At 41.5% G+C, this 13697-nt stretch overlaps 1 protein-coding gene across 1 annotated transcript in view; it reads left to right on the forward strand.

Moving 5' to 3' along the window:
• LOC104709564 (cytosolic sulfotransferase 18-like) overlaps positions 1-5090 on the forward strand; it is a 43713-nt gene extending 38623 nt beyond the window's left edge. The window contains exon 2 of the mRNA XM_010426152.2: positions 4371-5090. Coding sequence (XP_010424454.2) covers positions 4371-5090 — 720 coding nt within the window. The remainder of the gene's footprint in view (positions 1-4370) is intronic.

Consider the following 13697-nt stretch of genomic DNA (forward strand, 5'->3'; position numbering starts at 1 on the left):
TGGCAATGTAGAGATACGGAGTTTCTCCTTATCTGGTTTAGCGAGTACTGGTGGAGATGAGAGATAGTATTTTAATTCCTTGAATGCCGATTCACATTTTTCGTTCCACTCAAAACGTTTGTTTCTGCGAAGGAGCTGATAAATCGGCAAGCACTTGTTCGTTGATCGAGAGATGANTCATCGCGATCTTCTCGGACAAGCACGCCACCGACAGCCGAACAGGAGATGGCAATGTAGAGATACGGAGTTTCTCCTTATCTGGTTTAGCGAGTACTGGTGGAGATGAGAGATAGTATTTTAATTCCTTGAATGCCGATTCACATTTTTCGTTCCACTCAAAACGTTTGTTTCTGCGAAGGAGCTGATAAATCGGCAAGCACTTGTTCGTTGATCGAGAGATGAAGCGGTTCAGTGCGGCAAGGTGCCCAGTAAGGCGTTGTACCTCGCGGGTGTTCCTTGGAGATGGAAGGTTAATGATCGCCGAAATCTGCTTCGGATTTGCTTCTATACCGCGCTTTGTAACGAGGTATCCCAGGAATTCGCCGGAAGTGACGCCAAACGTACATTTTGCCGGGTTTAGTTTCATGTTGTACTTGTTCAGAATATCAAAATATTGTTTCAGGTGTGAGACGTGGTCTGCTGCTTGAGCCGACTTGACGAGCATGTCATCAATGTAAACTTCCATGGTCCGCCCAAGTTGACTTGCAAACATCCGGTTTACCAAGCGCTGATACGTTGCTCCCGCATTCTTCAGCCCAAAAGGCATGACTCTGTAATAGAAAGTGCCTTGTTCGGTGATGAATGCGGTCTTTTCACGGTCATCCTTGTGCATCATTATTTGGGTGTAGCCTGAGAAGGCATCCATGAAATATAACAATTCACTTCCAGTTGTGGCTTCGACGAGCTGATCAGTGCGCGGAAGAGGAAAACTGTCTTTCGGACAAGCTTTGTTGAGGTCTGTGAAGTCGACGCACACTCTCCACGTACCATTCTTCTTCTTAACCACGATCGAGTTACTCAGCCAATCTGGATAGCGAACTTCAGTGATTGATCCCGCTTCAAGTAGCTTCCGTACCTTGTCATTAACCGCAGTTGTGCGTTCCGCACCGAGCTTTCGACGCTTTTGCTTAATGGGTTTGTAAGTTTGATCGACATTGAGCTCGTGGCTGGTTATGCTGGGATCGATCCCGGTCATATGATCTATCGACCAGGCCAACGTGGTTGCGTTTTTACACAAAAACTGAATGAGTTCGTCCCGCAGAGCTACTGGTAGCTCGGCACCTATGCCGACACAGCGTTTAGGATCGGACAAATTAACGTTGACCTGGATCACAGATTCTTTCGGTGGCAGTGTGCATAGATCTTGCGGAGGTTCGGATTCGGCAATCACGAATGCTCTTGCATTGTGCATCTTTTTCTCGATGATGAAGCAAGTTTGAGCCATCTAGGGATCTCCGCGTAGTGTGTAAATACCGTATGCGTTCGGGAACTTGACACAAATATGATAAGTTGAAGCGACAGCACGCCTCTTATGGAGCTATGGTGTTCCGAGAATGATGTTGTAGAGAATGGGTTTGTCCACAATTGCGAAGTTGAAGCATTGCATCGTGCCGCCGACGTAAATTGGAAGTGTTATGGTTCCAACAGTCATTGTAGTGTCTCCATCGAATCCCGTGAGAGGTTGTGTTTCATGTGTCGTGTTGCGAAGATCAATCTCCATCTGGATTAGAACATCCTTGAATATCACATTGATCGAGCTCCCGGTGTCAATAAGAATTCTCGTCACCAAGCTCTCCCCAATCACCATTTCTACGACAAGCGGGTCGTTGTTTAGACTTACGTTGTGTGCGTCCTCTTTGGTGAACGTAATAGGATCGGAGGACCTTTTAAACGTGTTGCTATGGGAAGGCCAGCTGCGCTTTGTTTCTGCTTCGCGACAGTAAGCTTAAATCGACCAAACAGAATCGCGGCACGTAGACAATCCGCCCATGATCATATTGATCCTTCGGCGTGGAGCTGGTGCTTCCTCATGCTCTTCTTTGTCATGGTTTCGTTTCGGGGGAGGAGGTAGGAGAGTGATTTCTCGTGCTCGATCATTTTGTGCTGCAGCTTCCTCTTCACGCTGCCTGTCGTGCTGCTGTTCGTCGTCCAAACACTACGGGTTGTCTTCGTGTGTGTTAACCTTTCTCCGTTCTCGCTCCACATCGATGTCACCTCTCTTGTACTTGTGAAGAAGAAGCAACCAAAGTGTCTTGCACTCTTCTGTGGAATGTCCGCCAAATTTGTGGAAGTCGCAGTAGCCGCGTTTGCCTTTGTAGCTAGGACCATCGGACTCGCGCTAATACTTGTTTCAAGGTTTGACCTGCTGTTGTTCCTTTCCAACGATGGTGAACATTGTCGCTTTCCTCCCTTTCTCACCTCATGCTTAATCCCGGTTGTAACGCTGGCGTGGCTCATAGGACTCCTCTACGGCCTTATTTTTGGAGCTCGGGTTTTTTTCAGGCGCTTTCTCTACCGCATTGGCCTTGTTCAGGTTTCCTTTTCCCTTGTCTTCTTCCACCATGATGTATTGATTTGCGCGTGCAAGGACTTCGCCCAAGGAAGTGACAGGTAGGATTGTTAGGTCTTCCTGGAACCTGGTCCCGTGAGCAAGTGCTTTCTTTAGTGCACCTATTGCGGCGTCGTTGCTGATAGCGAGCTGAGATACGACTCCTTTAAACCTGGCCATGAAAGTCCGCAGCGACTCCATTCACCTGGCCATGAAGCATTGGTGATGCTGAAGGAAGGCGGTTCTCAGTGCTTCATAGCCATCGATCGAATTGGCCTTCTGCCTTGAAAACGAGTTCAATGATTCGCCAGTTAGGCTCTCGACGAACAGCGAACAACTTCCTGCGTCTTCTTCTTATGGTGAGAAGTATGAACTACCAATGTGGATGGACATCGACTTTACGTCGTACGGTATCGGCTTGTTCTTGTTGGTGTCGGGGTTGCGTCTTACTCTGACACCTAAGACTCTTCTGGTGAAAGGTGAACGTCGCGCCTCTGCCAGCACGGTCTCCAGCTCTGGAGCCGCGCTTGTCACACGGTGCATCTGAGATGTAATCTCCTTCAGCTGAGCTTGTATCTGCTGAAGTTCTTGCTAAAGGGCGCGATTTTCAGCGTTCTCGGATTGGTCAGTTTGGAAACGCACTCTCGGCTGTTCGCCATTGGGTCCAACGACGATCGACGAGAGTCGGGGCCTTCCATGGGCGTGGTGCTCTGGGCGCAGAATGGTAGCGGCATTATGCTCATCTCGCGGAGTATTGTGCTCAGTTCACGGAGTGTTGCGGTCAGCTCGCAAAGTGTTGTGCTCAGCTCGCGGAGTTCGTGGCGCCAGTGCGTCTTCATTTTGTTCGCGTTGAGACTTAGATTGTTGCCTGTGACGCCTCGCGTGGTCACTTTGTCCTTGAGATGCCATTGGCGCTGCTTGACCGCTCATCCGGTCTAGGGTTCTTCGTACGGATGCATCGAGCGCGGCTTGGTCGATAGTAACGCGTGCGGACGTGTGATGAGGTTGAGTGATAGGCGTAGTGCTTGTAGCTTTGCAGTTAATTGGAGTGTCGCCAGCAGCTACACGATTAGGAGGGATAACGCCATTGGCTAGACCATTAGTCAGAGCAACGCGCGTAGCGCCTAAGGCTTTGCGGTCGGTTGGGTTAACGCCAGCAGCTACACGAGCAGGAGGGATAGTGTCGTTGGTTTCGCGATTGATCGGAGCGACGCGCGTAGCGCCTACGGCTTCACGTTCAGTCGGATTCACGCCTTGGAGCTGGTTCGTCCTCGAGCGGGTGCGGCCCCATATGGTTGGTCTAGGGGACACGACGCAAGCTGCGGAAGAGTCGACGCCTTTGTTGCTGGAGAGATCGGTATGAGACATGCTTCTGGTTTTCCGATAACGCCTTTGTCTTCAAACTCTATTCGTTAAAAGAAAGGATTCCGTAGCCCCACGGTGGGCACCAAATTGTTGATGTATGAAATCGATAATCTAAATAATATGAATATTAGAGGGATAAATCGGAACTGGTCCTTCTATTAACATAGAATCGAAGGTGAGAGTTTTCGGGAAATACAATCAAAAATCTAAGCGCAATTAATACGAATATAAATGCTGTTTTTTCTTTAATTGCCAAGATTTCGGATCCCGAGCTCTAACAATGACCTCTGGTATTTATAATGGGCCATTGACCTAGGGTCCCCTTTGTCTCTTCCACAAAATGACGATTTTGCCCCTGCGGTCAGATGGGCCAGATCCATGACTTCAGGCCCTTAACTTCTTGAGAATCTTCTATTTGGGCTTCATGAAATGTTGGGGCAAGACCCATATCCAACACCCTCTCCTAAAACGTAACCCTCATGAGCTTGTTCCTTTCATTGAGATGGAGTTCGCTTACTTCCCTCAAGTTAATTCTCTCAAAGAGAAAGGAAACACTCTGTTTTCGACTCACATGCCCCACGGGTTATTGCCCGAATCAGTTGCGAAATCGGTTTGTAAGATGGTTTACATCTGGAGAGACCCAAAGGACACATTCATCTCCATGTGGACTTTTTTCCAAAAGCAAAAGTCAGGAAAGGGCCCTCTACATAGTCTTGAGGAGTGTTTTGATATGTTCTGTGGAGGTTTCTCTGGTTACGGTCCTTATCTAGACCATGTCTTAGGGTATTGGAAAGCTTACCAAGAGAATCCAGATCATGTTTTTTTCCTCAAGTACGAGACGATGAGAGCTGATCCTTTGTCGTATGTGAAGAGACTGGCTCAGTTTATGGGTTATGGATTCACAGCTGAGGAAGAGAAGAAAGGTGTTGTTGAGAAAGTTGTGAATCTTTGCAGTTTCGAGACGTTGAAGAATCTTGAAGTGAACGAAGGGGAGAAAACAAGAAAAGACATCTCTTGGGTTTACTATCCGAATAGCGCCTTCTTTAGAAACGGAAAGGTCGGAGATTCGCACAACTACCTTACACAGGAGATGGCAGCTCGAATCGAGGGATTGATGCAAGAGAAGTTCAAATATTCCGGTTTGCTTGAACATGGATATATGACACACGTCACATAGCATACGTTGTATTAAGTTATGTATTGGAAGAATAAATCTTGATGTTGTTTTGTCTAAATGAACTGTTTCCAATAGAAAAGGAATTGGCTTTTTTTTGATGATGTGAGCTAAGTCTTTATCTTCTACAAGCTGTGTTTCAATCTCGTTTCTATTCTCATACACAAAGAAATATCCACATTCATAACATATGAGGATGAGGTTTCGTGTCAATTTCTACATAACAACAACTCAATATCATGAAAACATATATAATCACATCTATAAAACTGTTATGAAAGATGACATTATGAATACAACATTTTAGTAATGCTATGGTTGAACCATCTATCGTAGTTTTTAGGATGAGTAATTAAATAAATATTTTGAAAATAAGTAAAAGCTATGAAATATTGTATTACAGCACTAAACAAGTGAAAATACTTATATGTAGCTAGAAGCACCTATCATAGCATTAATACATAGTCACTATATTAGTTTTGTTTTTAACGTCATTTATCAAAGCGTTTCACTAATGTTGTGGTAGAAGACTTTATCATAACATACCAAAAGAACGCTATCGTATGTGGGGGTCTAAAATTATTTCGGTAAACATAGCGTTTATAAAATCAATATTAATAACATATTATAGCGTTTCTCTAATGCTAACAATGTGGATATTTTTTTGTAGTACGTATCCACCATATCACCTGGACTACTATATGCATTATACGTATTATTGTTGTGCACTTTTGTAATGCAAGAGAGACGACCTAACTTTCTGGTAGCATGTTGTATTTTTTATAAGTATTGTACTTCATGAGGGAGTTGAACAACAATACACAAAAAAATGAGTTGTTCATTCTAAATGGATGTTGGAGTATAGAATCGAAGTAAATCGCATCTTCACTAAATTAATCATTCCGCATGTGGGTGTGTTCGTCTTCACGACTTCTTTCTATAGAGACTCTTCTTGGCCTTGAATTGTTTGCCTATTGAAGTTGGCCATAATCGTCCAGCTATTCCTCAAGCATGCTCTCAAGTTCTTCAGTAGATATATGTTTTATCAAACTTTTCATCAACGTGAAGGAATTTGGGGAATTTGAAGAACAAATGATATTTATAACTAATGTGAATAAAATAGGAAGAAATGAAAGTGATTTATAGGAGAGTGAAATGTTAGATGACATTTATAAGAAACGTGTACTTATATTATATATATATATATAATATTAAGGTACTTTGAATTTATTTAGATTTGAATAGGAATTGGATGCTACCTCAATCAATGGTACAAAGTCCTTTGCAACATTTCCACCTACCGTAAATTCATTCCATTTCTGCCTAAGATCAACAAAGAAGTAGTGGGAATTGATCTTCATAGCCCGATAACATACTACTGGTCCAATCTTAATGGCTCATTTCGCATCAAAACCAATATAGCTTATATTGGGTGTTCTGGCGTTGATAGACAAAACTCGGAAGAGCTTTCGAATTTTACAGGGACATCGTTTACCATCAACGAAAATCACAATTTTTAGACTGTTGGATTAAGATGTATATTAGATATTAACCTTTAACTTTTAAAACAATTAATTTTATTGATAAAACTTTCAATTAAATAATTTAATTTGTATATACATCAAAAAAACAAAAATACAATAACATACCATATATCTCTATATTATTCTACATAACAAAGTTAATTAACTCTATTTAGGAAAAAAATCATTTAATAGTTAGGAGTCTTTGTTACCTCTCTATTGCATCGTCTCAGTATTTCCCAATTTTATCAAAAAAATTTAGGATACTTTTTCATCTTACCCGTAATATTATTTCTTCACATCATATATGCGTTTTGTTAAAAACGAGGAACCGAAGAACCCTCGATCATAGTATCTCTTAATCCTTATCTAGTATCGAATCGGAATATTCTTTTTGCTTTGTCATTTTGAGGTGTAGCCCACTACAAGAAAACACGGTTTTTCTGACTACAATCAGCGACTAAAACCATAGTCGTTAAATTTGGCGACAATTTAGCTACTAATTGGCGACTGTTTTGTGACAATTATGATATGGTTGTATATTAGTCACTTATTTGCGACAAAATAATTTAGTCGCTAAATAGCGACAAATTAAGGAAGTTGTGAATATTATCGTCAAACAGTCGCCAAATTAGCGAATAATGTTGTTGTTGCTAATATAGTCGTACATTTGGCGATTATAATGCGAAATTTTCGGCGGGTCGGAATTTTGTCGCAAAATAGTCGCTAAAAGTTGGTTTAAAACACGTTTTTAGCATTCTGGAGTAGGTGTACCAGCATTTAGTGACTACGTGATATAGTCAATTTTTAGTCGCTCAATATGCCTATATAAACTAAGCTCACCCATCGTTTTTCTCACTTGCAGAAACACAAAACAACACAAGAAAAAAAAACGTGATCATTGAGATTTATAATAATGTCAGGAAGTTACAATTATAGTAATTTTCGGGAGTGGATGTACAAGAGGATCTATGAGGTGACGGAAAATTTTACAGAAGAGTTCAGAGTCGGGATGGAGCAGTTCATGCAATTTGCAAATAGCCAGCCTTTTGCACAAGAAAACGGGGGTAGGTTTTTTTGCCCTTGTAGTAGATGCAAAAACGGGAAGCGTTTTCTAGGGACTAGAATTTGGAATCATCTTTTTAGTTATGGGTTTATGCCAGATTATTATGTTTGGTATAAGCATGGGGAAGAAATAAATATGGATATAGGAACGAGTACTGTTGATCCGACATTTATTAGTGGGAGTGAGGAAGTGGGTAATGTAGTAGAAGATAGATATGTGGATATGGTGAATGATGCATTTCCTTCTAATGTGGGTTTTGATGATAACTATCAATGGGATGGGGGTTATAAGAGTGTAGAAGAACCTGTACTTAACCATTCAAAAAAATTCTATGACTTGTTAGAAGGTGCAAAAAATCCAATATATGATGGTTGTCGTGAAGGTCACTCACAATTATCTTTAGCTGCTAGAGTTATGCAAAATAAGGCAGATTATAATATTAGTGAAAAGTTAGTGGACTCAGTATGTGAAATGTGGAGTGATTATTTACCAGAAGGAAACCAGGCTACGGGTTCTCATTACAAGACAGAGAAATTGATGCGCAATTTAGGACTCCCATATCATACAATTGATGTTTGTATAAACAATTGTATGTTATTTTGGAAAGATGACAAAAAAGAAGAAAAATGTTTGTTTTGTGATGCACCAAGATGGAAGCCTAAGAATGACCGACGCAGAACCAAAGTACCATATAGTCGTATGTGGTACTTACCTATTGGTTATAGACTGAAGAGAATGTATCAGCGTCCCAAGATTGCAGCAGCAATGCGATGGCATGTCGAGCATTAAGCAAAGGTGGGAGAAATGAGTCATCCATCTGATGCAGCAGAGTGGAAGTATTTTCAAGAACAAAATCCTCAATTTGCTGAAGAACCACGTAACGTTTATTTGGGATTATGTACTGATGGGTTCAATCCATTTGGGATGTCTCGTCACCATTCATTATGGCCAGTGATATTGACGCCATATAATCTACCCCCTGGTATGTGCATGGATATTGAGTATTTGTTTCTTACAATTCTAAATTCTAGTCCAAACCATCCGCGAGCTAATCTTGATGTCTTTCTCCAACCTCTTATTGATGAGTTAAAAGAGTTGTGGTCTATTGGATTTGATGCATACGATGTGTCCTTGGGACAAAATTTCAACCTAAACGCAGTGCTGATGTGGACGATAGGCGACTTTCCTGCGTATGGCATGTTATCTGGATGGACAACACATGGTAAATTGTCTTGTCCAGTTTGCATGGACGATATAAAGTCTTTTTATCTACTGAATGGAAGGAACACATGTTGGTTTGATTGTCTTCGGAGATTTCTTCCTCCTGATCATCCTCTGAGGAGGAATAAAAAAGACTTCCTGAAGGGAAAAGACGCTACAAGAGAGTATCCACCAGAGTCCTTAACCGGTGAGCAAGTTTATTCTGAGCGGTTGAATTCTATAAATCCACCAAGAACCAAGGACATCGGTGAAAATGGTCATGAAAGGAAGATGCATGGATATGGAAAGCACCATACCTGGCACAAGGAAAGTATTTTATGGTCGCTACCGTATTGGAAGGACCTTAATCTCCGACATAATATTGATGTGATGCATACAGAGAATAATTTTTTGGACAACATCATGTACACTCTTATGCGTGTGAAAGGTAAATCAAAAGATTCTGTCATGTCAAGGTTGTTGGAATGTGTGAAATACTCGGTTAAATTCCCATATGGCTATTCAGCAGACTTAGCTAGTTGTGTTAATATGGAAAATGGAAAGTTTTCATGCATGAAGAGCCATGACTACCATGTTTTCATGGAGCAGTTACTTCCATTTATCTTTGCAGAACTCCTTGACCAGAATGTCCACCTTGCGTTATCAGGAATATTAATTAATTATTTAAAGTTTTAGATATATATATATATATATATATATATATGAAGTGAGTAAAGGTTTCTCCGTAATTAATGTGATGAAGTTTGAATCAATATAATATTGTAGGGGTTGGAGCATTTTTCCGGGACTTATGCTCGAGAACTTTGCAAACAAGTCGACTTCAAATTCTAAAACAGAACATTGTTTAATCCTTTACAATTTGGAAAAAATATTTCCACCTGCCTATACATCTTTCCTACGAAGCTGAACTGGGAGGCCCTGTCCAATATAGGTGGATGTATCCTTTTAAAAGGTTTTTCAAAAAAATTGAAAGGAAAAGCAAAGAACAAAAGATATGCGGCAGGATCAATTGTTGAATCATATATCAATGACGAGATTGCTTATTTCTCTGAGCACTACTTTGCTGCGAACATACAAACAAAATCAAGGTGAGCAATTAAGAATAAATATTTTTAAAGTGATATTTAATTTAATAGTCATAATAATTACTTTTTAATTTTATGGTCAGATTAACAAGATTTGATGAAGGTGAATCGTTTGAATATCATGTCCCTGGAGTACCCTCTATATTTACTCAAGTTGGCCGTCCCAGTGGAGAAATGAATGAAATATGGCTTTCAGGTGATGACTATCGTTGCGCACACACATATGTTTTACGGAATTGTGACTATTTTCAACCAATTGAGAGGTATATTATTAGTTATATGTCACAAATTAGTTACATTTTAAGATATCTAATTCCACCATATTTTCTCATATACATTTGTGGTGATCTGGTCTTTCTATATTTAGTATGTTCGAGGATTATATTTCGGCAAAATATCCAGGAATTAGCGAGAAAGAACACTCCGCGAAAAAAGCTGATGAATATCATTTATGGGTTAAACAATATGTATGTTAAATAATTTTTCGTGATATACATATTTTACTTATTGTTATTATTTAACATATCGGGACTTATATGCAGGTTTCTTATTGGAACACCTCCAATCCATTTCCTACTTGGGTTCAAGAAATTGTCCATGGACCTTTGAACAAGGCAAAAACATGGCTAATGTATTTACAAGAGGTTATTTGTTTCATACAGAGAATCACGGTGCTGGACGAAATACATGTAACTATGGGGTCTCTGTTAAAGGTGAAAATTATGCGAATGCATCTGATGCTGTAGATTTCTACGGGACATTAACTGATATCATAGAACTTGAGTATGAGGGGATGCTTGGGTTGAAGATCACACTATTTAAGTGCAAGTGGTATGACCCTGTTATTGTTAGAGGCACTCGCAGAAGTAATGGTGGCGTTGTAGACGTTCTTTCATCCCGAAAGTACAATAAATACGAACCATTTATTCTAGGTATTTATGTAATTGTCCACATTAATTATATATTGTCACTATCACCTTCATATATAATATGTGTAACCTTTACACGTTGATTGCAAAACAGCATCTCAAGCCCATCAAGTTTGTTATATTCCGTACCCATACGTAAAGAAACCGAAGAATTTGTTGCTCAATGTTCTAAAAGTAAATCCGAGGAAAAATATTTCTGGAGAACCTACTCTTTTGCAAACAGAAACTGATGATGTTGTATTGATGACTACAATTGAAGATGTCATAGTAGACAATTTAGAAAGGGGAGACCCAATAAATCTGGATTATGATGTTGCAGACGCGGAACTTGAAGATGAATTTATGTGTAATTTATCGTCTTCAGATGATGAAGAAGAAGACGACGAAGAACTCTGAAGTCACTTTCGGTGCTTTAAAATATGTAAACTAAATTATGTATTTTAATAAAATCTAATGGTTTTATTTACTTTTTAATAAACATTTGGAAGACCTTGTTAATTTCTTTAAGATTATTGTTTTATACAATAAATCTAACATTTTTTGTGTTTAAAAAAATAATATATATATAACATTGGGGTTACTCGAACCCAGGTATGATGATTATAATCAGAGTACATTAACCAACTGAACCAATTTCTCTTTTGTGAATATAACCAAAATGTATCGTTTATATTGTGTAACACTCCTCTTATATTTTGGGCAAAAGAAATTTGGGCCAAAAATCAATTCGGGCCCAACAATATTTCGATCTGATCCATCAAATTCGATCTGAGACAAACCTATTCCTAAACCTAAACCTAAATCATTCAATCTCTCCTTCATCCTCACTTCCTCATCTCCTTCTTCCATTAACCCTAAATCAATCCATCAATTTGATCCATCTACTTCTTCCTCAATCTAAACCTAAACTTCGAATCAATCTAAACCTTCTTCGATCCATCATCCTTCTTCCTTAATCTAACCCTAACCCTAAACCTTCTTCAATCCATCAATTCGATCCATCTCCTTCTTCCTCAATCTAACCCTAGCCCTAAACCTTCTTCGAATCTTCAATCTCGATCCATATCCTTCTTCCTCAATCTAACCCTAACCAGAAATCGATCCATCTTCTTTCTCATGTCGTCGAATCCTGCTGTTAAGAAAACCAATAAGAGAAAGGTTGGGCAACCTTTCTCAGAGAGCCGGACCCTCTAACCAACCTCCACCCATCGTTAGAAGACCCAACCCTCTTCCACCTTAGTACAATTTCACGCCGACGGCTCGAATTCCTCTACCATTCACGCCCCAAGAGAACCAACATTTCCGGAACTTCCCACCGCCACAGACGCTTTTCGAGAACTCCGCCAATCGATTTCCTGATCCGCCCATTTCGACACCTGAGGTTCCTGATCTTGCGGACATCCCGAAGGATCATCTGCTAACTCCAACGTAGCACTCTCATGGTCATAATCAGCAACAATCTTCTCAAGGTAACAACTACGAGCCTCAACTCCAGGATGAGACGATACAATCTCTAACTGCCCTGCTTACGATTGAAAGACCCCAACCCGGACGTCCCCGCGTCCGCGGTCACGGCTTCCATCCGGCCCCATTCCCAGCCGAATATCCATTGATTCGGTCACTTAGCTTTGGCTCGCGGCCTTACTTAGTAGACCCATATACACGCAGCGGAATATAACTTTACCCTTGACTCATCCCTTTGTGCTTAGCCATACAACAAACCAACCCCATAGGCTTGCACACATTAGGGATGGGCACATATATTCCCTTCGGTTCACAGTGAACGGTTGCTCTATCGGCTTCCCGAACCACTCGTGTTCCCGAAGCTTGGCATCAGACATGCCATTAGTTGACCCATCGGTCATACCATTGAACACCGTCGACTTGTCAGTCTTGGTATCAGAGCCAGGTCCGATCGAACGAACTGACCCCATAATCGAATCGTCGATCGACCACCAACCAGGCTGATACTTCCGACGGACTTGTTGACCACCCGACCGATCAATCCAACCTACGGCTCGTATCGTCGATCCTTTGATCACCCGATCCGACTAGCTATTGAATCACCGGTCAACCCTCGATCGATCCATCCATGGACGCAGATCGTCGATGACCTTTTGATCGGTCCGACGCTATGATCAAAATGTCGATCATCCTTTGACTAGTTCGACTCCATGGTCAAACCGTCACTTATCGTACGATCGGTTCGGCCCGATTGCCGACCCGTAGCTCGTCTCATCGTACATTCGATAGAGTGGTAGCATGCGCATTAGTTCGGACGAGTAAACTCGCCGAGCAGCACCCCCTTTTCTTCTTAGGCTTAGATGGACGATGGATGGATGATGGTGTGTTGAAATGAAGGCCTTTCCCTCTATTTATAGTGTCCTGGCCGAAGTCTAGGCCCCAAAAGGCACCTGTCCCTCAAGACCCTTTGATCATGCACGTTCGGACGTGCCTGTCTGGCCGTGCCCGTTCGGTCATGCCTATTCAGTCATGTCGTCCCATGACCGTCCACGAGCTCCCTAGCTGGCCCGCACACTGTCCACCACCGTCCAGCTGGTCGAGCTTGGTCGAGCTGACACTAGCTGGCCGAGCTGTCCGCTGCTGGCCGAGAGCTGTCTGCAGTTGTCCGAAGCTGTCTGCAGCTAACTTGCTCATCGAGCTCGTTCAGTTCATATTCCAGCTAGTAGCTTAGCTACTTCAGCTCATTTTGCTATCTTTTCCTCAAAACAAATTTCCCCCCTTTAGGATCGCGGAACGCGGTGTTACAAGTCTACCCTCCTTAA

Source organism: Camelina sativa, chromosome 8 (genome assembly GCF_000633955.1).
Source record: "Camelina sativa cultivar DH55 chromosome 8, Cs, whole genome shotgun sequence".
Lineage (NCBI taxonomy): Eukaryota > Viridiplantae > Streptophyta > Magnoliopsida > Brassicales > Brassicaceae > Camelina > Camelina sativa.